The 27,741-nt window shown below is 34.8% G+C and overlaps 1 protein-coding gene across 3 annotated transcripts; it reads left to right on the forward strand.

Annotated features, from left to right (window-relative positions):
* The first annotated feature begins 1,810 nt into the window (after positions 1-1,810).
* LOC125649822 (uncharacterized) lies at positions 1,811-27,339 on the forward strand. 3 transcript variants are annotated; one of them, XM_048877631.2, is made up of 10 exons: positions 1,811-2,805; positions 3,520-3,571; positions 3,656-3,714; positions 4,358-4,440; positions 23,707-23,777; positions 23,972-24,042; positions 24,140-24,246; positions 25,122-25,186; positions 25,587-25,684; positions 26,777-27,339. In XM_048877631.2, exons 1-10 carry the CDS (start codon positions 2,703-2,705, stop codon positions 26,932-26,934), a joined length of 867 nt encoding a protein of 288 aa, XP_048733588.2. In that variant the 5' UTR covers positions 1,811-2,702; the 3' UTR covers positions 26,935-27,339. The 3 variants fall into 3 exon arrangements, with proteins under 3 accessions (XP_048733588.2, XP_048733589.2, XP_048733590.2); XM_048877632.2 differs by having other exon boundaries at positions 2,775-2,893; XM_048877633.2 differs by lacking the exon at positions 1,811-2,805 and adding an exon at positions 2,812-2,916.
* The last annotated feature ends 402 nt before the right edge of the window (positions 27,340-27,741 follow it).

Here is a 27,741-nt window from a genome sequence, read left to right on the forward strand (position 1 = left end):
ATTACATTCAGAAAAAATTGCTTGATTCAATCATTGTATATTGTTTAACGTCCCTCTTTTGAATCTTTCACTCACGTGAAGACGTCACCATTGCCGGTGAAGGGCTGCAAAATTTAGGCCTATGCTCGGCACTTACGGCCTTTGAGCAGGGAGGGATCGTTATCGTGCCACACCTGCTGTGACACGTGACCTCGGTTTTTGCGGTCTCATCCGAAGGATCGCCCCATTTAGTCGCCTCTTACGACAAGCAAGGGGTACTGAGGACCTATTTGAACCCGGAACCTCACGGGACGTGGTTTTAAGACTGGATATTTAGGGTAAAATCGCTACCTCAGAACTCTTTAATTTATACATATACACTGACGCTATTTCTAAATCACCAAATCTTATCTACATTAATTCATAATTCAATCTTAACGTATTTTTTCAAAAGCCAAATAATTTCATCCTTCTGGACTTGCTCGTTCTCTATTTTACGCATTTTAAGTTCGTTATTTCCACACGATATTGCATATATCCGGTCTTGAACATATTTTGGGACCAATTGCTTATATATATATTTTTTGCAACAATGAAACATGTCACTGATACAGGATGTTAAAATTGTGACAATGGAAATCCGAGGGAGTGTAACTAATGTTTCTCAAAGAAGTTCTTGATTGGCAAATACAGCATTTTTTCTTGGCGTGCTTTATTCGTGGTACATATACCTGAGTCGAGTAACACAGAATTATTATTGTCTCGAAACAAAGTTTGCTATCTTGAGATATAAGCAGGTATGGCACAATAAAGATCCCTCTCTGGATAACTCCATTTACCTGACCAAAATACATGTATAAGGCTCACGGCGGGTGTGACCGGTCGACAGGGGATGATTACTCCTCCTAGACACCTGATCCCACCTCTGGTGTGTCCAGGGGTCCGTGTTCGCCCAACTCTCTATTTTGTATTGCTTATAGGAGTTATGAGATTGATCACTGTTCGTTATCTTCACCTTTATAGGAGTTATGAGATTGATCACTGTTCGTTATCTTTAGCTTTCAGTATGACCCCACCTTAACCCAGCAGGGTCCTGACTTTATCTTCATCTGTAGTGTGGGACTCCTCTGGGACAGAAACTACAGCTATACGCAAAACATTTGTAAGTGTAAGGTACCTCTTGGACAATGCATCCTGCAGGCAAATACACATCGCTTCAATGTTCACTATGTAGTAAGGAACCAGAAGATCGAGCATACTTCGTGCTTGTGTGTCCTACCCAAGGTTGAGCGGTTAAAACCGCCCCGTGGTTTTAACCGTCCCGGTCAATACTCCCCAAGTGGTCAATACTGGTCAATTGTGATTTAAACTGTCCATTTTCCTATTTTTGTACATTTCTTGCAAAGATAAAGATAAATTAAGTCTGTTCATTATATGGATCAATTGTTGATTAATATTTTACATTAGGTAATCAAATGTAATTTCATAAATTTGATAGATTTGGTTTGCTGAAACTGACCGAAATATCTTCAGTACCTACCAGAGGGTCACAGTTCTATAACATAGCTTGACAATTGGAGACAGGCCTGTTAATACATGTGACAGATTAAGAATAAAAGGTAGCTGGACATTACCTGAGCACAGGAAGCAGAGTTGACAGATGTTAATAAGCATAGACTGGGACCAGAGATCACCAACCCACCCCCTCAAATGTTTATTTGACAGTTAAAATGAAGATTGATGAAACAATACTTATATAGATAGTTCTTGTTAAACTAAGGAATTTGAACAGAAACGTTTACATCTTCCCCAATTCAACAGAGTCATTTGTACATTATTTATTTAATATCATTACTTATAAGTATATTATATAAACTGATAGTGCATGTTATTAATTACAGTATTTTCCATAATGGTTACTTCAACATTTAAAATAAATAACACAGACTATAATGATCAAATAATTTTCAATCGACCAGTATTACCCAGTATTGATCGGTTTTAACCAGTATTGACCACCGGCCCGGTGAATACTCATATTGACCACTTTTTTGCCAACCCTGGTTGAGACAGTCAGGGAGCCCTTTGTATGCAAATTCATAGACCTAATGAATAGTGCAACACATCCACACCATAGAAAGGGATATTTACATGGAACATTAATGTTAGATGTGCTTCTGGACAGTTCCAACGCCACAAATATTCCAACTCAGGTGAAGCAGGAAATCGATCAAGGTCTTGCTTTATTTTCTTCTTCCTTTGAAGTGCAGGGCCTTGTGGGCATCATCGCACATGTTAATTTTAAAGGGGACACTAGGTGGTAATGAGTTCCACAGGCGGATCCCCGATGGTAAAAAGATCCTTTGAATGTGTCTGTTCTGGCATAAAGGATCTGCAGTCGATGTTGATGGCCTCTAATACACGCGGCAGCACAATAAGGTGGAGGAAAGATGAAGATTTATGCACTTCACTCAAGCTTGTTACAAAAATTGATAACTGAGATATCTAGAAATTGTGGAAATTGATCAATATAAACAATTGACACAATATTCATTTCCCAATGGTAGGTATCCCCCATATAATGCAGTCTAGACCTACATGTATTGTGCAGTTCTCCAAGGAGAGGAGGGATATTCTACTATTACGACAACAACACCGATGGTAGCTTTAAAGAGTACGAACGCTTACTAAGATGAAATTGACATAAACAGTGTTAAACAGATATGCTTCGTCGCCCTCGCACTTTCTGCTTGAGTGGCCTAATCGGATTTTTCTTCCTGATAACCGGAGTGTCGGGATCGGGATTCAACCTTGTACTTTCAGTTTGTAAGTAACGTTCGGATTATGTGCTCGAAAGACGAGGTTGTGTTACTCAGACTGAACGATAACACGGAGGTGTCTGTTCACCTGCATGGTATTGTGCGATTATGGACCTATGTAAATCTCGAATATGCTGTTTTATGTATCTTAAAGTAATGAAATTTTCGTGTATCAAGATCATGCCGCATGTCCATGCTGCAATCATCTGATGCTCATGGACCAGTTTCGCCGGTTTATGTAGACTACTACGTTTTGCCATGCTAGATGTACAGTTTACACAACATGTGTGTACATTTGTCCTGAAAAATCTATGTGTAGGCCCATGTTGAGTGTGTATTGTAATTTGTGTTGTGTATTACTCATCATATACGACCAAACAGGAACAAAACCACTGGCTTTGTAACGTCACACGATATATGATTAACGTTGATTTTTAGTACCCATTCGCAACTTGAACTAAATGACTTTTTCTGATAAAAGTTTTCTGTCATTTGAAAGTCTCATTTATTGGACAAACTGGTGCATCTAACTAGGGAGAAAAAATTACCTTTATTCATTGACGAAGAAAATCCAAACATTAAAGATTTCTTGGTCATTTCACTCATTTGAGCAAAAATCTTCTCATTCAGTTATACTAATTCTTTAATAGCATTCATTATCAGTAATAGTATACAGTGTCTTTGGTGAACAATGTGGCCCATAGGGTTCTTTTTTGTTTAGGTGCCACCATCATATCTTGGAAATGCAAAGGTCAAGAAATATTATTTGTCAGGTATGTATGATCTTTTCTTTAAAAAGATATATTGAAGTTTCCTGTCTATTCAAGAATAAGTTACACAATATATTTCAAAAACAGTAAAAATGCAGTGTTTGACAACAAAAAAGCCATCCGAGGAGGAATCCCTTTAGTTTTCCGTAAGTTCTTTTTTCTAATTTCTTATTGTACAAATTTCATGGTTTTTGTAAAAATATCAAGAGGCAAGAATTTTCTGAAATGATCATATGATGGATTAATTAAGGTAGCTCACTACACTAATGCTTATACTCTTTATGACACTATGTCACAAGATGGCGATTTAGATGTTTTGTGAAATTATTTCTATCGATCGATTTGTTTGTATATCATCGTAGCTCAGTGGTTAAAGCATTGGGCTGGCGAACCACAGATCTCGGGTTCAAATCCGCCAGAGTCTTTTGTTCATTTGTGTTTGAAATAATTTGTTGTTTTGTTTTTGTTGAAAATCATGTTTTTATCCAGATTTTCATATTTTGTGCCTTTTTTCGCACATATACTTATTATATAATCATCATATCTTTCATGATTAAATCAATTCATACCGATTTGAGAAACTACATGTGTATTTCTGGGTGTAGTGAGCCACCTTTTAAATGCTATAGACTGCATTATTTATTTGCATTTTATCATTTATCATTTTTAATTACACTATACATGTATGGGGATTTTTCATTGCAGTATTGTACAGTAGTTGATATAAACTTCAATCAAATTTGTCCTATTTTGAAGTACAATTAAGAAACAAATATTTTCTCTGTTAAGCTTGCTTTGGTCCGTGGGAAAATGGACCTCAACATGGATTTGCTCGAATAAAAAGATGGAAAAAAGAAAATGAACCAAAACAGGTGACTGTTCTTATCATTAGGAATCAAAGGAATCAAATTTGGTTTAGTTTTACTATTTAAAAAAAGAGAGACCAAAACAAATATATATATATAACTGTCTGAGCAGTGAATGTGGCAATCCAATGTGTACAGATTTTTGCTGATTTAATTAATAATGAGTTGATCATCACATGATTTAATTAATAATGAGTTGATCATCACAGGATTTAATTAATAATGAGTTGATCGTCACAGGATTTAATTAATAATGAGTTGATCATCACAGGATTTAATTAATAATGAGTTGATCGTCACAGGATTTAATTAATAATGAGTTGGTGATCACAGGATTTAATTAATAATGACTTGATGATCACAGGGTGGTGAGAGAGCCTCTGTTTGCTGATTTAATTATGTTCCCCAAACAAAGTTTGGGAACATATTGGTTTTACTCGGTTTCTTATTATGTTCCCCAAACAAAGTTTGGGAACATATTGGTTTTACTCTGTTTCTTATTATGTTCCCCAAACGAAGTTTGGGAACATATTGGTTTTACTCTGTTTCTTATTATTATGTTCCCCAAACAAAGTTTGGGAACATATTGGTTTTACTCTGTTTCTTATTATTATTATTATTATTATTATTCTTTCTTTATTCTTGTCACCCTTTTTTGTCCACGAGTGTTCTCAGAAACTACTCAAGGGATCAATATGAAACCTTTTTAGAATGATAGAATACTCTATGTAGATGTGCGGAACGAACGTCATTTTGTCTGAAAATGCATGCATGTGCATGCACGTGCATTGGATTTTTTGTTTACAAATTTTTGAATTCGTCTAACTTTTTTATTTTTCAATGAAATCGTTTGATATTTATATTGCAGGTATAACTTAAGTCCCTTAACCGTTTGGCATCGTCAAAATTTCAATTCTGCACGCGCATGCACGTGTGCTTCAATTTGATTGGATAAGACAAAACCGTTTATAACTTTCATGTAAATTAAGACAATTTAATGATATTTACAGGATATGTAAAGATTATAAATATCTACAAATCTATGTTATAAAATTTGAAAACGCTCATGCGCACGCACGTGCATTGACATTTGAATATTCAATTCTTTCAATGACCATAACGTTTTTGTTTTTTGTCAAAATCTTTTCAAACTTGTATTGTATATGTATCTTGATATTCTTAACAAAGGAAAACAGTCATAATAACTATCCGGCGCGTGCATGCACGTGTGCTTAATTCTGATTGGACGATTTTCAAATCGCCATAACCTTCTTATAAATGATGGAAACAATATGAAATTCATACTGTAAGTATATCTATCAAATGTCTATTGAATGACATCAACATTGATGCTGAATCATACTCACGTGCCCGTGTATGCACGTGCATATCTTTTCTTTCATTTTTCGGGTACTAAAATGGTCATAACTATTGAATTAAAAACGGAAATGAATTCAAATTTACCCTGAGGATCTATGATATGAATGTCTATGAAATGATGTCAAAAAATTTTCCATTATCAAAATCGCGTGTGCGTGAATGCGCGTGCATTGTAATTTTTGATGTCTAAATTTAAGTATTGGTCTATAACATTTTGGGATTCCAATGAATAGGTTTGAAAATTAGGTTGTAGGTATGTTTTGGGCCTCTCAATTTACTAATAGTCTCAAAATCACTTCCCTGCACGTGCATGCACGTGCGCTTAATTCTGATTGGACGATTTTGAAATCCCAATAACTCTCTTATGAGTGAAGCAATCGATACCAAATTCATATAGTAAGTATATTGTTCAAATGTCTATTGAATAGTATCAACAAAATTGCTGTGTGGTACTCACACGCACGTGTATGCACGTGCATTGATTTCGGTCTTTGTAGTTTTGAGTTGCCGTTATTTTCTCGTTTTTCATTGAACAGTTGTAAAACTTCTCTTGTACTCATATAGTAAGACTTCTAATGTATCGAGATGGTCGAATTATTCATATGCACGTGCATGCACATACGTGCACGTGCACAAAACTCTCAGATCTTTATACCTCATTTGAACTAGTATGAAATGGACTGAACGTTATAAGATAGTTATATATTCACATCCTATACAGTTTGCAATGGTCAAAACCACTTGTACTGAAATAAGTGACACCACTTGCTAAATGGGGGAGTGTTTGGGGAACATGTGTAACGGTTCCCGTTACAATAAGTACTAGTTATTATTATTAAGGTCTTCCGTCTCCTGCGGAAGACCTTACTATTATTGTTCGCGTTCTTCTTCTTCATTATTATTATTATTTTTATTATTATTATTATTATTATTATTATTATTTTCCTTGGTAGTACACGCGTTTTTCTCAGCCATTTCTCGATCGATTTTCACGAAATTTTCAGGAAAGATGTCTTTTGGTGACGAGACTTTGCTTGCAAAATTTCGTGCTTGACGTCACTTCCGGTCAGGAGTTATCTCTCTTTTAGTGACTTTTTGAAGGGCCTTGTTGTCCACACATCTCCTCCGTTAGTTTTGAAGCTAGAGTCTTGAAATTTCTACACAAGATAGAGTAAACATTTTAGAAGATTTGTGGGGGATTCGATTTTACCGGAGGCGATTTGCCTAAACGCTCGCCTGGACCTGAAAAAATGGATGCCAAAATTGTTCGCCGATTTCGGCGATTTTTGACCTTTGATCTCCATATCTTTTTTCTTGCAAATATTTTGTTAAGACATGTAGAACAAAAGTTGTGCACATTTACAAGATCTTTTTGAAAATATCAAGATTTAGGGGCTAGCCCCTTAAATTAGGGATCTAGAAGGGCTCAAAGTCTAGATCAAATATCTCAAAAATCGTTAATATTTTGGTATAAGTCAAAGAACAAAAAATGTTCATCTCAACTATCCAAATCTATTCAGATAAAAATTGAGGTCATATGTTACGTAATAAGGGATTTTAAGGGCCAAAACCATAAATTTTTTACCCCTTGTATCTCGAAAACGACAAATATTTTGAAAAGCAATAAAGAACAAAAGTTGTTCAGAATGATGATCTGAACAATATGCATATTTCGTTTTTACCCTATGTGGCCCCGTTAGGGAGCTACAGTTTGGCCCCTAAAAATTACTTCTAGAAATAACTCGAGAACGGTAAAGAATTTCTAAATACTTGTTGAACAAAAAATGTTTGAAATGTCATGACCTTTCTTACGATATCAAGCAAAAGGGGCTGGCCCTTTAAATTAGGGGCCCAGAACGGTCCAAAGGTTTATGAGAATATCTCAGAAACTATTAATATTTTGTAATAAGTCATTGAAGCGGAAATGTTCATCTAAACGAGCTTGTTCTTATCAAATCAAAAAGTAGGTCATATGTCACGTAATAAGGGATTTTAAGGGCCAAAATCATAAATAATTGACGCCTCATATCTTGAAAACGACAAATATTTTGAAAACCTTTATTGAACAAAAGTTGTTCAGAATGATAATCTAAACAATATGTACATTTCGTTTTTTCCCTATGTGGCCCCGTTAGGGAGCTACAGTTTGGCCCCTAAATATTTCTTGTAGAGATAACTGGAGAACGGTAAAGAATTTCTAAATACTTGTTGAGCAAAAAATGTTTAAAATGACAAGGCCTTTCTTACGATATCAAGCAAAACGGGCTGGCCCTTTAAATTAGGGGTTCAGAAGGGTCCAAATGTTTTTGAGAATATCTCAGAAACTATTAATATTTTATAATAAGTTGTAGAAGCGGAAATGTTCATCTCAACGAGCTTGATCTTATCCAATCAAAAAGTAGGTCATATGTTACGTAATTAGAGATTTTAAGGGCCAAAATCGTAAATATTTGACGCCTCATATCTTTAAAACGACATATTTTTTGAAAAGCATTATTGAACAAAAGTTGTTCAATGTGTCATAACCTATCGATCAATATCAAAAAATGGGTCTGTGGGCCTCATGGCTCGCCTGTAGAGTCGATTTTTGTCGATATCAGTCGATTTCAAAAACTTGTAACTGGTAAATATTTTGTAAGGACATATTGAACAAAAGTTGTTCAGTTTATCGAGATCTATCGATTGATATCAAGAAATAGGCCTATGGTCCTAATGGCTCGCCTGTAGAGTCGATTTTTTGTCGATATCGGTCGATCTCAATAACTTTTTACAGGGAAATATTTTGTAAAGACATATAGAACTAAAGTTGTTGAGTCTATAGAGGGCTAACAAATGATATCAAGAAATAGGCCCGCGGGCCTTATGGCTCGCCTGGAGAGTCGAATTTCAAACGAATTTCACCGCAACTTTGCTTCAGAAGCTTATGATATGAAAAATTGATTATATCTAAAGTGTCTTAAAGTCGGAAACTAAATTGGGACTCATTTGTCTTTTTTTTTTTTTTTTTTTAACTCCGAGTGCATCAACAAATCGGACGGAAGACCTACTCGTTGCTCGCAACGAGATCGTGTCTAGTTATTATTATTATTATTCTTTCTTTCTTCTTGGGACTTTTTTGTCCACGAGTGTTCTCAGAAACTACTCAAGGGATCAATATGAAACCTTTTTAGGATGATAGTATAGCATATGTAGATGTGCGGAACGAATGTCATTTTGTCTGAAAATGCATGCATGTGCATGCACGTGCATTGGATTTTTTGTTTACAAACTTTGGAATCAGTCTAACTTTTTTATTTTTTAATGAAATCGTTTGTTATTTGTATCGTAGGTATAACTTGGGACCCTTAACTGTTTGGCATCGTCAAAATTTCAATTCTGCACGCGCATGTACGTGTGCTTCAATTTGATTGGATAATACAAAACCGTTTATAACATTCATACCAATTAAGGAAATTTAACGATATTTACAGGATAGGTAGACATGCCAAATATCTACAGCTCTATGTAATAAAAATTGCAAACGCGCATGCGCACGCACATACATTGTCTTTTGAAGGTTCAATTCTTTCAATGACCATAACTTTTTTGTTTTTTGTCAAAATCTTTTCAAACTTGTATATGTATCTTGATATTCTTAACAAAAGTGTACAGTCATAATTACCATCCGGCACGTGCATGGACGTGTGCTAAATTGTGATTGGACGATTTTCAAATGGCCATAACTTTCTTATAAATGATGGAAACAATATGAAATTTATACTGTAAGTATATCTATCAAATGTCTATTGAATGACATCAACATTGATGCTGAGTCATACTCACGTGCGCGTGTATGCACGTGCATAGCTTTTCTTTCATTTTTCGGGTACTAAAATGGTCATAACTATTGAATTAAAAACTGAAATGAATTCAAATTTACCCTGAGGATCTATGATATGAATGTCTATGAAATGGTGTCAACAAATTTTCCATTATCAAAATCGCGTGTGCGTGAATGCGCGTGCATTGTAATTTTTGACGTCTAAATTTAAGTATTGGTCTATAACATTTTGAGATTGCAATGAATAGGTTTGAAAATTAGGTTGCAGGTATGTTGTGAGCTTAATTCTGATTGGACGATTTTGAAATCCCAATAACTTTCTTATGAGTGAAGCAATCGATACCAAATTCATATAGTAAGTATATTGTTCAAATGTCTACTGAATAGCATCAACAAAATTGCTGTGTCGTACTCCTGCGCACGTGTATGCACGTGCATTGATTTGGGTCTTTGTAGTTTTGAGTTGCCGTTAATTTGTCGTTTTTCATTGAACAGTTGTGAAACTTCTCTTGTACTCATATAGTAAGACTTTTAATGTATCGAGATGGTCGAATTATTTATCTGCACGTGCATGCACGTACGTGCACGTGCACAAAACTCTCAGATCTTTATAACTGATTTGAACTAGTATGAAATGGACTGAACGTTATCAGATAGTTATATATTCACATGCTACACAGTTTGCAATGGTCAAAACAACTTGTACTGAAATAAATGTCACCACTTACTAAATGGGGGAATGTTTGGGGAACATCTGTAACGGTCCCCGTTACAATAAGTACTAGTTATGTTCCCCAAACAAAGTTTGGGAACATATTGGTTTTACTCTGTTTCTTATTATGTTCCCCAAACGAAGTTTGGGAACATATTGGTTTTACTCTGTTTCTTATTATTATTATTATTCTTTCTTTCTTCTTGGGACTTTTTTGTCCACGAGTGTTCTCAGAAACTACTCAAGGGATCAATATGAAACCTTTTTAGGATGATAGTATAGCATATGTAGATGTGCGGAACGAATGTCATTTTGTCTGAAAATGCATGCATGTGCATGCACGTGCATTTATTTTTTTGTTTACCAACTTTGGAATGCGTCTAACTTTTTTATTTTTCAATGAAATCGTTTGCTATTTATATCGTAGGTATAACAAGGGACCCTTAACTGTTTGGCATCGTCAAAATTTCAATTCTGCACGTGCATGCACGTGTGCTTCAATTTGATTGGATAATACAAAACCGTTTATATCATTCATGCCAATCAAGGAAATTTAATGATATTTACAGGATAGGTAGACATGTCAAATATCTACAGATCGATGTAATAAAAGTTGCAAACACGCATGCGCACGCACGTGCATTGTCTTTTGAAGGTTCAATTCTTTCAATGACCTTAACTTTTTTGTTTTTTGTCAAAATCTTTTCAAACTTGTATTGTATATGTATCTTGATATTCTTAACAAAAGTGTATAGTCATAATTACCATCCGGCACGTGCATGCACGTGTGCTAAATTGTGATCGGACGATTTTCAAATGGCCATGACTTTCTTATAAATGATGGAAACAATATGAAATTTATACTGTAAGTATATCTATCAAATGTCTATTGAATGACATCAACATTGATGCTGAGTCATACTCACGTGCCCGTGTATGCACGTGCATAGCTTTTCTTTCATTTTTCGGGTACTAAAATGGTCATAACTATTGAATTAAAAACTGAAATGAATTCAAATTTACCCTGAGGATCTATGATATGAATGTCTATGAAATGGTGGCAACAAATTTTCCATTATCAAAATTGCGTGCGCGTGAATGCGCGTGCATTGTAATTTTTGACGTCTAAATTCAAGTTTTGGTCTATAACATTTTGAGATTGCAATGAATAGGTTTGAAAATTAGGTTGCAGGTATGTTTGGGGCCTCTCAATTTATTAATAGTCTCAAAATCACTTCCCTGCACGCGCATGCACGTGTGCTTAATTCTGATTGGACGATTTTGAAATCCCAATAACTTTCTTATGAGTGAAGCAATCGATACCAAATTCATATAGTAGGTATATTGTTCAAATGTCTATTGAATAGCATCAACAAAATTGCTGTGTGGTACTCACGCGCACGTGTATGCACGTGCATTGATTTGGGTCTTTGTAGTTTAGATTTGCCGTTAATTTCTCGTTTTTCATTGAACAGTTGTGAAACTTCTCTTGTACTCATATAGTAAGACTTGTAATGTATGGAGATGGTCGAATTATTCATAAGCACCTGCATGCACGTACGTGCACGTGCACAAAACTCTCAGATCTTTATAACTGATTTGAACTAGTATGAAATGGACTGAACGTTATAAGATAGTTATATATTCACATGCTACACAGTTTGCAATGGTCAAAACCACTTGTACTGAAATAAATGACACCGCTTACTAAATGGGGGAATGTTTGGGGAACATCTGTAACGGTCCCCGCTACAATAAGTACTAGTTATTATTATTATTATTAAGGTCTTCCGTCTCCTGCGGAAGACCTTACTATTATTGTTCGCGTTCTTCTTCTTCATTAAGGTCTTCCGTCTCCTGCGGAAGACCTTACTATTATTGTTCGCGTTCTTCTTCTTCATTATTATTATTATTATTTTCCTTGGTAGTACACGCGTTTTTCTCAGCCATTTCTCGATCGATTTTCACGAAATTTTCAGGAAAGATGTCTTTTGGTGACGAGACTTTGCTTGCAAAATTTCGTGCTTGACGTCACTTCCGGTCAGGAGTTATCTCTCTTTTAGTGACTTTTTGAAGGGCCTTGTTGTCCACACATCTCCTCCGTTAGTTTTGAAGCTAGAGTCTTGAAATTTCTACACAAGATAGAGTAAACATTTTAGAAGATTTGTGGGGGATTCGATTTTACCGGAGGCGATTTGCCTAAACGCTCGCCTGGACCTGAAAAAATGGATGCCAAAATTTTTCACCGATTTCGGCGATTTTTGACCTTTGATCTCCAATATCTTTTTTCTTGCAAATATTTTGTTAAGACATGTAGAACAAAAGTTGTGCACATTTACGAGATCTTTTCGAAAATATCAAGATTTAGGGGCTAGCCCCTTCAATTAGGGATCTAGAAGGGCTCAAAGTCTAGATCAAATATCTCAAAAATCTTTAATATTTTGGTATAAGTCAAAGAAAAAAAAATGTTCATCTCAACAATCCAAATCTATTCATATAAAAATTTAGGTCATATGTTACGTAATAAGGGATTTTAAGGGCCAAAACCATAAAATTTTTACCCCTTGTATCTCGAAAACGACAAATATTTTGAAAAGCAATAAAGAACAAAAGTTGTTCAGAATGATGATCTGAACAATATGCATATTTCGTTTTTACCGTATGTGGCCCCGTTAGGGAGCTACAGTTTGGCCCCTAAAAATTACTTCTAGAAATAACTCGAGAACGGTAAAGAATTTCTAAATACTTGTTGAACAAAAAATGTTTGAAATGTCATGACCTTTCTTACAATATCAAGCAAAAGGGGCTGACCCTTTAAATTAGGGGCCCAGAAGGGTCCAAAGGTTTATGAGAATATCTCAGAAACTATTAATATTTTGTAATAAGTCATTGAAGCGGAAATGTTCATCTAAACGAGCTTGTTCTTATCAAATCAAAAAGTAGGTCATATGTTACGTAATAAGGGATTTTAAGGGCCAAAATCATAAATATTTGACGCCTCATATCTTGAAAACGACAAATATTTTGAAAAGCATTATTGAACAAAAGTTGTTCAGAATGATAATGTAAACAATATGTACATTTCGTTTTTTCCCTATGTGGCCCCGTTAGGGAGCTACAGTTTGGCCCCTAAATATTTCTTGTAGAGATAACTCGAGAACGGTAAAGCATTTCTAAATACTTGTTGAGCAAAAAATGTTTAAAATGACAAGGCCTTTCTTACAATATCAAGCAAAAGGGGCTGGCCCTTTAAATTAGGGGTTCAGAAGGGTCCAAATGTTTTTGAGAATATCTCAGAAACTATTAATATTTTATAATAAGTTGTAGAAGCGGAAATGTTCATCTCAACGAGCTTGATCTTATCAAATCAAAAAGTAGGTCATATGTTACGTAATTAGAGATTTTAAGGGCCAAAATCGTAAATATTTGACGCCTCATATCTTTAAAACGACATATTTTTTGAAAAGCATTATTGAACAAAAGTTGTTCAATGTGTCATAACCTATCGATCAATATCAAAAAATGGGTCTGTGGGCCTCATGGCTCGCCTGTAGAGTCGATTTTTGTCGATATCAGTCGATTTCAAAAACTTGTAACTGGTAAATATTTTGTAAGGACATATTGAACAAAAGTTGTTCAGTTTATCGAGATCTATCGATTGATATCAAGAAATAGGCCTATGGTCCTAATGGCTCGCCTGTAGAGTCGATTTTTTGTCAATATCGGTCGATCTCAATAACTTTTTACAGGTAAATATTTTGTAAAGACATATAGAACCAAAGTTGTTGAGTCTATAGAGGGCTAACAAATGACATCAAGAAATAGGCCCGCGGGCCTTATGGCTCGCCTGGAGAGTCGAATTTCAAACGAATTTCACCGCAACTTTGCTTCAGAAGCTTCTGATATGAAAAATTGATTCTATCTAAAGTGTCTTAAAGTCGGAAACTAAATTGGGACTCATTTGTCTTTTTTTTTTTTTTTAACTCCGAGTGCATCAACAAATCGGACGGAAGACCTACTTGTTGCTCGCAACGAGATCGTGTCTAGTTATTATTATTATTATTTTCCTTGGTAGTACACGCGTTTTTCTCAGCCATTTCTCGATCGATTTTCACGAAATTTTCAGGAAAGATGTCTTTTGGTGACGAGACTTTGCTTGCAAAATTTCGTGCTTGACGTCACTTCCGGTCAGGAGTTATCTCTCTTTTAGTGACTTTTTGAAGGGCCTTGTTGTCCACACATCTCCTCCGTTAGTTTTGAAGCTAGAGTCTTGAAATTTCTACACAAGATAGAGTAAACATTTTAGAAGATTTGTGGGGGATTCGATTTTACCGGAGGCGATTTGCCTAAAAGCTCGCCTGGACCTGAAAAAATGGATGCCAAAATTGTTCGCCGATTTCGGCGATTTTTGACCTTTGATCTCCAATATCTTTTTTCTTGCAAATATTTTGTTAAGACATGTAGAACAAAAGTTGTACACATTTACGAGATCTTTTCGAAAATATCAAGATTTAGGGGCTAGCCCCTTAAATTAGGGATCTAGAAGGGCTCAAAGTCTAGATCAAATATCTCAAAAATCGTTAATATTTTGGTATAAGTCAAAGAACAAAAAATGTTCATCTCAACAATCCAAATCTATTCATATAAAAATTGAGGTCATATGTTACGTAATAAGGGATTTTAAGGGCCAAAACCATAAATTTTTTACCCCTTGTATCTCGAAAACGACAAATATTTTGAAAAGCAATAAAGAACAAAAGTTGTTCAGAATGATGATCTGAACAATATGCATATTTCGTTTTTACCCTATGTGGCCCCGTTAGGGAGCTACAGTTTGGCCCCTAAAAATTACTTCTAGAAATAACTCGAGAACGGTAAAGAATTTCTAAATACTTGTTGAACAAAAAATGTTTGAAATGTCATGACCTTTCTTACGATATCAAGCAAAAGGGGCTGGCCCTTTAAATTAGGGGCCCAGAACGGTCCAAAGGTTTATGAGAATATCTCAGAAACTATTAATATTTTGTAATAAGTCATTGAAGCGGAAATGTTCATCTAAACGAGCTTGTTCTTATCAAATCAAAAAGTAGGTCATATGTCACGTAATAAGGGATTTTAAGGGCCAAAATCATAAATAATTGACGCCTCATATCTTGAAAACGACAAATATTTTGAAAACCTTTATTGAACAAAAGTTGTTCAGAATGATAATCTAAACAATATGTACATTTCGTTTTTTCCCTATGTGGCCCCGTTAGGGAGCTACAGTTTGGCCCCTAAATATTTCTTGTAGAGATAACTGGAGAACGGTAAAGAATTTCTAAATACTTGTTGAGCAAAAAATGTTTAAAATGACAAGGCCTTTCTTACGATATCAAGCAAAACGGGCTGGCCCTTTAAATTAGGGGTTCAGAAGGGTCCAAATGTTTTTGAGAATATCTCAGAAACTATTAATATTTTATAATAAGTTGTAGAAGCGGAAATGTTCATCTCAACGAGCTTGATCTTATCCAATCAAAAAGTAGGTCATATGTTACGTAATTAGAGATTTTAAGGGCCAAAATCGTAAATATTTGACGCCTCATATCTTTAAAACGACATATTTTTTGAAAAGCATTATTGAACAAAAGTTGTTCAATGTGTCATAACCTATCGATCAATATCAAAAAATGGGTCTGTGGGCCTCATGGCTCGCCTGTAGAGTCGATTTTTGTCGATATCAGTCGATTTCAAAAACTTGTAACTGGTAAATATTTTGTAAGGACATATTGAACAAAAGTTGTTCAGTTTATCGAGATCTATCGATTGATATCAAGAAATAGGCCTATGGTCCTAATGGCTCGCCTGTAGAGTCGATTTTTTGTCAATATCGGTCGATCTCAATAACTTTTTACAAGTAAATATTTTGTAAAAACATATAGAACTAAAGTTGTTGAGTCTATAGAGGGCTAACAAATGACATCAAGAAATAGGCCTGCGGGCCTTATGGCTCGCCTGGAGAGTCGAATTTCAAACGAATTTCACCGCAACTTTGCTTCAGAAGCTTATGATATGAAAAATTGATTATATCTAAAGTGTCTTAAAGTCGGAAACTAAATTGGGACTCATTTGTCTTTTCTTTTTCTTTTTTAACTCCGAGTGCATCAACAAATCGGACGGAAGACCTACTCGTTCCTCGCAATGAGATCGTGTCTAGTTATTATTATTCTTTCTTTCTTCTTGGGACTTTTTTGTCCACGAGTGTTCTCAGAAACTACTCAAGGGATCAATCTGAAACCTTTTTAGGATGATAGTATAGCATATGTAGATGTGCGGAACGAATGTCATTTTGTCTGAAAATGCATGCATGTGCATGCACGTGCATTGGATTTTTTGTTTACCAACTTTGGAATCAGTCTAACTTTTTTATTTTTCAATGAAATCGTTTGCTATTTATATCGTAGGTATAACAAGGGACCCTTAACTGTTTGGCATCGTCAAAATTTCAATTCTGCACGTGCATGCACGTGTGCTTCAATTTGATTGGATAATACAAAACCGTTTATATCATTCATGCCAATCAAGGAAATTTAATGATATTTACAGGATAGGTAGACAAATCAAATATCTACAGATCGATGTAATAAAAATTGCAAACGCGCATGCGCACGCACGTGCATTGTCTTTTGAAGGTTCAATTCTTTCAATGACCCTAACTTTTTTGTTTTTTGTCAAAATCTTTTCAAACTTGTATTGTATATGTATCTTGATATTCTTAACAAAAGTGTATAGTCATAATTACCATCCGGCACGTGCATGCACGTGTGCTAAATTGTGATCGGACGATTTTCAAATGGCCATAACTTTCTTATAAATGATGGAAACAATATGAAATTTATACTGTAAGTATATCTATCAAATGTCTATTGAATGACATCCACATTGATGCTGAGTCGTACTCACGTGCCCGTGTATGCACGTGCATAGCTTTTCTTTCATTTTTCGGGTACTAAAATGGTCATAACTATTGAATTAAAAACTGAAATGAATTCAAATTTACCCTGAGGATCTATGATATGAATGTCTGTGAAATGGTGTCAACAAATTTTCCATTATCAAAATCGCGTGCACGTGAATGCGCGTGCATTGTAATTTTTGACGTCTAAATTTGAGTATTGGTCTATAACATTTTGAGATTGCAATGAATAGGTTTGAAAATTAGGTTGCAGGTATGTTTTGGGCCTGTCAATTTATTAATAGTCTCAAAATCACTTCCCTGCACGCGCATGCACGTGCGCTTAATTCTGATTGGACAATTTTGAAATCCCAATAACTTTCTTAAGAGTGAAGCGATCGATACCAAATTCATATAGTAAGTATATTGTTCAAATGTCTGTTGAATAGCATCAACAAAATTGTTGTGTGGTACTCACGCGCACGTGTATGCACGTGCAATGATTTCGGTCTTTGTAGTTTTGAGTTGCCGTTAATATCTCGTTTTTCATTGAACAGTTGTGAAACTTCTCTTGTACTCATATAGTAAGACTTCTAATGTATCGAGATGGTCGAATGATTTATATGCACGTACGTGCACGTGCACAAAACTCTCAGATCTTTATAACTGATTTGAACTAGTATGAAATGGACTGAACGTTATAAGATAGTTATATATTCATATGCTACACAGTTTGGAATGGTCAAAACAACTTGTACTGAAATCAATGTCACCACTTACTAAATGAGGGAATGTTTGGGGAACATGTGTAACGGTCCCCGTTACAATAAGTACTAGTTATTATTATTATTATTCTTTCTTTCTTCTTGGGACTTTTTTGTCCACGAGTGTTCTCAGAAACTACTCAAGGGATCAATATGAAACCTTTTTAGGATGATAATATAGCATATGTAGATGTGCGGAACGAATGTCATTTTGTCTGAAAATCCATGCATGTGCATGCACGTGCATTGGATTTTTTGTTTACAAACTTTGGAATCAGTCTAACTTTTTTATTTTTCAATGAAATCGTTTGATATTTATATCGTAGGTATAACATGGGACCCTTAACTGTTTGGCATCGTCAAAATTGCAATTCTGCATGCGCATGCACGTGTGCTTCAATTTGATTGGATAATACAAAATCGTTTATAACATTCATGCCAATTAAGGAAATTTAATGATATTTACAGGATAGGTAGACATGTCAAATATCTACAGATCGATGTAATAAAAATTGCAAACGCGCATGCGCACGCACGTGCATTGTCTTTTGAAGGTTCAATTCTTTCAATGACCTTAACTTTTTTGTTTTTTGTCAAAATCTTTTCAAACTTGTATTGTATATGTATCTTGATATTCTTAACAAAAATGTATAGTCATAATTACCATCCGGCATGTGCATGCACGTGTGCTAAATTCTGATTGGACAATTTTCAAATCGCTATAACTTTCTTATAAATGATGGAAACAATATGAAATTTATACTGTAAGTATATCTATCAAATGTCTATTGAATGACATCAACATTGATGCTGAGTCATGCTCACGTGCCCGTGTATGCACGTGTATAGCTTTTCTTTCATTTTTCGGGTACTAAAATGGTTATAACTATTGAATTAAAAACTGAAATGAATTCAAATTTACCCTGAGGATCTATGATATGAATGTCTATGAAATGGTGTCAACAAATTTTCCATTATCAAAATCGCGTGCGCGTGAATGCGCGTGCATTCTAATTTTTGACGTCTAAATTCAAGTATTGGTCTATAACATTTTTAAATTGCAATGAATAGGATTGAAATTTAGGTTGCAGGTATGTTTTGGTACCTTTCAATTTATTGTTAGGGTCAAAATCACTTTCCTGCACGCGCATGCACGTGCGCTTAATTCTGATTGAACGATTTTGAAATCTCAATAACTTTCTTATGAGTGAAGCAATCAATACCAAATTTATATAGTAAGTATATTGTTCAAATGTCTATTGAATAGCATCAACAAAATTGCTGTGTCGTACTCACGCGCACGTGTATGCACGTGCATTGATTTCGGTCTTTGTAGTTTTGAGTTGCCGTTAATTTCTCGTTATTCATTGAACTGTTGTGAAACTTCTCTTGTACTCATATGGTAAGACTTCTAATGTATCGAGATGGTCGAATTATTTATATGCACGTACGTGCATGTGCACAAAACTCTCATATCTTTATAACTGATTTGAACTAGTATGAAATGGACTGAACGTTATAATATACTTATATATTCACATACTACACAGTTTGCAATGGTCTAAACCTCTTGTACTGAAATAAATGACACCACTTGCTAAATGGGGGAATGTTTGGGGAACATCTGTAACGGTCCCCGTTACAATAAGTACTAGTTATTATTAAGGTCTTCCGTCTCCTGCGGAAGACCTTACTATTATTGTTCGCGTTCTTCTTCTTCATTATTAAGGTCTTCCGTCTCCTGCGGAAGACCTTACTATTATTGTTCGCGTTCTTCTTCTTCATTATTATTATTATTTTTATTAAGGTCTTCCGTCTCCTGCGGAAGACCTTACTATTATTGTTCGCGTTCTTCTTCTTCATTATTATTATTATTATTTTCCTTGGTAGTACACGCGTTTTTCTCAGCCATTTCTCAATCGATTTTCACGAAATTTTCAGGAAAGATGTCTTTTGGTGACGAGACTTTGCTTGCAAAATTTCGTGCTTGACGTCACTTCCGGTCAGGAGTTATCTCTCTTTTAGTGACTTTTTGAAGGGCCTTGTTGTCCACACATCTCCTCCGTTAGTTTTGAAGCTAGAGTCTTGAAATTTCTACGCAAGATAGAGTAAACATTTTAGAAGATTTGTGGGGGATTCGATTTTACCGGAGGCGATTTGCCTAAACGCTCGCCTGGACCTGAAAAAATGGATGCCAAAATTTTTCGCCGATTTCGGCCATTTTTGACCTTTGATCTCCAATATCTTTTTTCTTGCAAATATTTTGTTAAGACATGTAGAACAAAAGTTGTGCACATTTACGAGATCTTTTCGAAAATATCAAGATTTAGGGGCTAGCCCCTTAAATTAGGGATCTAGAAGGGCTCAAAGTCTAGATCAAATATCTCAAAAATCGTTAATATTTTGGTATAAGTCAAAGAACAAAAAATGTTCATCTCAACAATCCAAATCTATTCATATAAAAATTGAGGTCATATGTTACGTAATAAGGGATTTTAAGGGCCAAAACCATAAAAATGTTACCCCTTGTATCTCGAAAACGACAAATATTTTGAAAAGCAATAAAGAACAAAAGTTGTTCAGAATGATGATCTGAACAATATGCATATTTCGTTTTTACCCTATGTGGCCCCGTTAGGGAGCTACAGTTTGGCCCCTAAAAATTACTTCTAGAAATAACTCGAGAACGGTAAAGAATTTCTAAATACTTGTTGAACAAAAAATGTTTGAAATGTCATGACCTTTCTTACGATATCAAGCAAAAGGGGCTGACCCTTTAAATTAGGGGCCCAGAAGGGTCCAAAGGTTTATGAGAATATCTCAGAAACTATTAATATTTTGTAATAAGTCATTGAAGCGGAAATGTTCATCTAAACGATCTTGTTCTTATCAAATCCAAAAGTAGGTGATATGTTACGTAATAAGGGATTTTAAGGGCCAAAATCATAAATAATTGACGCCTCATATCTTGAAGACGACAAATATTTTGAAAAGCAGTATTGAACAAAAGTTGTTCAGAATGATAATCTAAACAATATGTACATTTCGTTTTTTCCCTATGTGGCCCCGTTAGGGAGCTACAGTTTGGCCCCTAAATATTTCTTGTAGAGATAACTGGAGAACGGTAAAGAATTTCTAAATACTTGTTGAGCAAAAAATGTTTAAAATGACAAGGCCTTTCTTACGATATCAAGCAAAACGGGCTGGCCCTTTAAATTAGGGGTTCAGAAGGGTCCAAATGTTTTTGAGAATATCTCGGAAACTATTAATATTTTATAATAAGTTGTAGAAGCGGAAATGTTCATCTCAACGAGCTTGATCTTATCCAATCAAAAAGTAGGTCATATGTTACGTAATTAGAGATTTTAAGGGCCAAAATCGTAAATATTTGACGCCTCATATCTTTAAAACGACATATTTTTTGAAAAGCATTATTGAACAAAAGTTGTTCAATGTGTCATAACCTATCGATCAATATCAAAAAATGGGTCTGTGGGCCTCATGGCTCGCCTGTAGAGTCGATTTTTGTCGATATCAGTCGATTTCAAAAACTTGTAACTGGTAAATATTTTGTAAGGACATATTGAACAAAAGTTGTTCAGTTTATTATCGAGATCTATCGATTGATATCAAGAAATAGGCCTATGGTCCTAATGGCTCGCCTGTAGAGTCGATTTTTTGTCGATATCGGTCGATCTCAATAACTTTTTACAGGGAAATATTTTGTAAAGACATATAGAACTAAAGTTGTTGAGTCTATAGAGGGCTAACAAATGACATCAAGAAATAGGCCCGCGGGCCTTATGGCTCGCCTGGAGAGTCGAATTTCAAACGAATTTCACCGCAACTTTGCTTCAGAAGCTTATGATATGAAAAATTGATTATATCTAAAGTGTCTTAAAGTCGGAAACTAAATTGGGACTCATTTGTCTCTTCTTTTTTTTTTAACTCCGAGTGCATCAACAAATCGGATGGAAGACCTACTCGTTGCTCGCAACGAGATCGTGTCTAGTTATTATTATTCTTTCTTTCTTCTTGGGACTTTTTTGTCCACGAGTGTTCTCAGAAACTACTCAAGGGATCAATATGAAACCTTTTTAGGATGATAGTATAGCATATGTAGATGTGCGGAACGAATGTCATTTTGTCTGAAAATGCATGCATGTGCATGCACGTGCATTGGATTTTTTGTTTACAAACTTTGGAATCAGTCTAACTTTTTTATTTTTTAATGAAATCGTTTGTTATTTGTATCGTAGGTATAACTTGGGACCCTTAACTGTTTGGCATCGTCAAAATTTCAATTCTGCACGCGCATGCACGTGTGCTTCAATTTGATTGGATAATACAAAACCGTTTATAACATTCATGCCAATTAAGGAAATTTGATGATATTTACAGGATAGGTAGACATGCCGAATATCTACAGATCGATGTAATAAAAATTGCAAACGCGCATGCGCACGCACGTGCACGCACGTGCATTGTCTTTTGAAGGTTCAATTCTTTCAATGACCCTAACTTTTTTGTTTTTTGTCAAAATCTTTTCAAACTTGTATTGTATATGTATCTTGATTTTCTTAACAAAAGTGTACAGTCATAATTACCATCCGGCACGTGCATGCACGTGTGCTAAATTCTGATTGGACGATTTTCAAATCGCCATAACTTTCTTATAAATGATGGAAACAATATGAAATTTATACTGTAAGTATATCTATCAAATGTCTATTGAATGACATCAACATTGATGCTGAGTCATGCTCACGTGCCCGTGTATGCACGTGCATAGCTTTTCTTTCATTTTTCGGGTACTAAAATGGTTATAACTATTGAATTAAAAACTGAAATGAATTCAAATTTACCCTGAGGATCTATGATATGAATGTCTATGAAATGATGTCAACAAATTTTCCATTATCAAAATTGCGTGCGCGTGAATGCGCGTGCATTGTAATTTTTGACATCTAAATTCAAGTATTGGTCTATAACATTTTTAAATTGCAATGAATAGGATTGAAATTTAGTTTGCAGGTACGTTTTGGGCCTCTCAATTTATTAATAGTGTCAAAATCATTTCCCTGCACGCGCATGCACGTGTGTTTAATTCTGATTGGACGATTTTGAAATCTCAATAACTTTCTTATGAGTGAAGCAATCAATACCAAATTTATATAATAAGTATATTGTTCAAATGTCTATTGATTAGCATCAACAAAATTTCTGTGTCGTACTCACGCGCACGTGTATGCACGTGCATTGATTTCGGTCTTTGTAGTTTTGGGTTGCCGTTAATTTCTCGTTATTCATTGAATTGTTGTGAAATTTCTCTTGTACTCATATAGTAAGACTTCTAATGTATCCAGATGGTCAAATTACTTATCAGCACGTGCATGCACGTACGTGCACGTGCACAAAACTCTCAGATCTTTATAACTGATTTGTATTAGCATGAAATGGACTGAACGTTATAAGATAGTTATATATTCACATGCTACACAGTTTGCAATGGTCAAAACCACTTGTACTGAAATAAATGGCACCACTTCCTAAATGGGGGAATGTTTGGGGAACATCTGTAACGGTCCCCGTTACAATAAGTACTAGTTAATAATGAGTTGATCATCACAGGATTTAATTAATAATGAGTTGATCATCACAGGGTGGTGAGAGAGCCTCTGTTTCTTTCTCATTGGAGGAGGATGAGGAGACCAGAAAAATGTGGGATTTCAGGCAAGTAAGATTATGCATACTGTGGCAATGGAAACTCTAATGTGGAGTTTTAGGCAAGTTGAACATGCATTGTGTGACAATGAAAATTAAAATGTGGGATTTTAGGCAACTTGAACAATCATGGTGTGACAGTTATGTAGGAAATTACAATGTGCACTTCTCCATTTCATAAATTTCCTAATTCTCTTTTACAGATTTAAACTTGTATACAATGTTGATGTTGGAGAAAATGATCTGAAGCTTACTCTGACAGTGAACAACAGTGGTAATTTAATTATTGATGTGTATATTTCTCAAGTTTGGACACATATATTAATTTTTATGAAGAAGAAATCTACAATATATCATACCAATCTTTTCAGATTCTAAGACATTCGATTTCACCACTCTAATGCACACATACTTGAGATGTTCTGACATAGCCGATATAAAAATCCAAGGCTTAGAAGGACTTCAATATAATGACAAGGTAGATGCTGCGAAACTACTGGTACAGTGAAACCTGTCTAATCCGACATGCATTGTGGGGGTGGGGGGGGGGACAAAATCAGAATACACAGTGTGACAGATTAATAAGTAAAAAGCAATGAAAATTTAAAACCAAGAATGACAATAAGGATTGGGATGCCCGGTGAAATGGATGGCATGGGTGTCAGATTAGGCAGTTTCTACTGTCTATATGAATATAACCCCAGTAAAAAGAGTTATTTTTCCTGCGATAGTAGTACGAGTATTTATAAATTCTGATAATCGATGTTTTATTTGTGGCTCTTATCACTGTGGATCAGAGCAAGGTTATTCTGGGAATACTGTATATTTGTATATACTTTAAGTATAGGGACATTTGACTGAAATGATTGCATGGTGCAATTATGGATTAGCTGTAGTAACATTGTGCACAATGATGTATTAATATTATAGATTAAGTACTTGTAATTTTGCATTGATCCTGCATATATGACCAGATTGGGTCAGAAAGGAGGAGGAAAAAGGGAGAGGAATTTAGCCTGTCCACCCCCTTCCCCTCAACAATATCATACTTACAACCTTATTCAAAACAGTAAGATATAACAAACATGTATATTATACTAATATTGATAACTCCGTTTACCTGATCAAGATATAGGGCTCACGGCAGGTGTGACCGGTCAACAGGGGATGCTTACTCCTCCTAGGCACCTGATCCCACCTCTGGTATATCCAGGGTTCTGTGTTTGCCCAGCTGTTTATTTTGTATTGCTTATAGGAGTTATGAGATTGATCACTGTTTGTTATCTTCACCTTTCATATGTACGCTTACACTAAAATTAATGCCAGTTGTTGTATTTTAATTGCCTTGAGCAGGTTGCAGGAGGAATTGTATCAACAGAAGAGAGGAAAACTGTGTCTGTGGACAAAAATTATGACAGGTATGTCGTGCACTACCTTCCAACTCTGTGTGACCTGAAGTACATTTAATCGTAAAATATGGCTATTCTATAGATAATAGGATGAAATAAAACTGGTATTCCATAATTCTGGAATTTTTTGTGTAGATTTATATTAGCAAAATAAGGTCAAAGTACTATAGATTAACCCTTGTTTATTTAATTTTTCTGAATAAGTTTCGGACAGCATAGGAGATTTTATTTTCATGAAAAATAATTTTGAGAAATATCTTCATAAACTCGCAATTTTTTCAAAAATCTATCTGCAGCAAAATTTACCAGGTATATTTAATTGCTCTGACAGACACAAAGTTTCTTTGGCATGTAGATTATTTGTAATATTGTACCTAATTGCATTTCATGTATATGCTTGTTTTTAAAGAGTGTATATGAAATGTGGAAATGACAAAGTGAAAGTAGAAAGTGTTGGTGATGGGAAGACATCAGTCAGCTTGCTGCTCTCCAGCCTTCCGGATGTAGGTAAGGTAGACAAAATAAATCTTTAGTTTGTAGTGGCAAAGTGATCTGCTTACATATTTTGATTTGGTGTCTTTTTTTCAATTCATAGTCTCGAGTTTGATACCATTAGGAAAAAGAAACATTAAGATAACAATTAACAACAATAAAAAATAATAATTTAGTTTTATGTAAAAAGAAATTTTATACCTTAAAAACAACAGTTCATGTGAAATAATTATGCCAATTTTCATCTGGATATGCAGTAGAATTGGAATTGGCCACCATAAGCTTATACTTCAATCAAAGCAAAAGAACTGAGAAAGTATTACCAATCAATATCCCATGGTGATGCAATCATTTTGTATATATGGTGTTGATTTAATGGGATTTTCCTTATTTTTGAGAAACATTTTGCTCCCAAAGAATGGTAAGCACATGCATAGAATGACCCGAAATGAATTATTCTTTATAATGTTCAACTATTTAGATATCAATTTCCTTGGCACTTGTGTTTTACATTTTCTTATCATGCAGTGACGTGTGTTTCATAAAGATTATGGTCAAAGTACAGTATAACTGTTATGTTTGTGACATCATGTTTAAATGATAAAGGCATATTTTTGTGTGGGTGGTGAGGGTGATGTTTTGACTATTTTTATTCTTTGTATCTAAAATGTCAGTTACCACATTTCTATCATCTCTTTGATAATTTTGAAATTAAACTAAATGGTAACTCACTTATAACTTATATTTCTAAAATTAATGGTACCTAGAACTCTTTTATAACATTTTATAAACATAGTGGTAACTATCCCTAGAAATCTTTTTATAACTTAAATATTTCTGAAGTAAGAACTAGCCATGTCTAAAACTCTTTTTATGTCTTTGTTTCTTAACTTGGTTACAACCATACCTACTACACTTTTATGACTTGGTTACAACCACACCTACTACACTTTTATAACTTGGTTACAACCACACCTACTACACTTTTATAACTTGGTTACAACCACACCTACTACACTTTTATAACTTGGTTACAACCACACCTACTACACTTTTATGACTTGGTTACAACCACACCTACTACACTTTTATAACTTGCATTTCTAGTTGTATGGAATCCATGGGAAGAGAAAGCCAAATCCATGTCAGACTTTGGTGATGAGGAGTACAAGACAATGGTATGTGTAGAAGCAGGAGCTGTGTCACAGTCAGTCTCCGCCCCGGCGGGGGGATCAGTTCAGTTCTCCCAGACATTGAGGATATAGACTAAAATGGAGAAAAACATTTCTTGTGTCAGTACAGATCAATATGTTTGACAGAGCTAGAACATATGCACCAATTTTATATTCAGTTAAATTTTGAATGTATTTATTTTTTCTGCTTTATATAAATATCCTACATATTATCTATCTAATTCATATATGCTTTAAATCATTATTTGAATTATACATTCCATGCATATTGACATTTCTTACTGTAAATTAATCATTTTAAACGATGTATATGATTTTGAAATAATACTGTATGGAAATAGTACTGTGCTGTCATATAAAGCCATTAGATTTGGAAGATATACTAGACATATGTTATTATATATACACATTGTATATGTACACCATGTATTTCATAACTTACAAATATACTTTAATAAAATACTTCAAATAACCCAATGGGACTGGATTGGTGTCAAAATTTATCATGCTTAAAGACAGTAAAAATCTTTTTAAAAATCATCTGAACAGCAGGGCCAAAATGACTAAGGTGAGCATGGTAGCCCACGGGCCTGTTTTTCAAGCAGTAGTATGTTGCGTTTGCGGTATTCAGTGTTGATTGAACAGTAGTGTGTTGTGCCTGCCATACTCAGTTTTGTTTTTCAAACTAGCTTTATCATCATCTGCAATATTGACTGGTTCCAAATCAGTTTGTCACCTAAAAATTTGTCTTTACATTAAAAACAAGAGACCCATATCCCTCACCTTATTCACCTTGACCCTGCCTTGTCCAAGATCAGCACTAAAGTACAGAAGGTCTTGTCATAAAGCCCTACCTTTAATATGATATAAAAAAAAGTC

Source organism: Ostrea edulis, chromosome 5, assembly GCF_947568905.1.
Source record: "Ostrea edulis chromosome 5, xbOstEdul1.1, whole genome shotgun sequence".
Taxonomy (NCBI): Eukaryota; Metazoa; Mollusca; class Bivalvia; order Ostreida; family Ostreidae; genus Ostrea; species Ostrea edulis.

Coding starts and splice junctions, on each gene's coding strand:
- LOC125649822 (XM_048877631.2), top strand. CDS start 2,703: ATGCTTCGTCGCCCTCGCACTTTCTGCTTGAGTGGCCTAATCGGATTT. Junction 3,715..4,357: donor AGGAATCCCTTTAGTTTTCC/GTAAGTTCTTTT, acceptor TTCTCTGTTAAG/CTTGCTTTGGTCCGTGGGAA. Junction 24,247..25,121: donor GACTTCAATATAATGACAAG/GTAGATGCTGCG, acceptor TGCCTTGAGCAG/GTTGCAGGAGGAATTGTATC.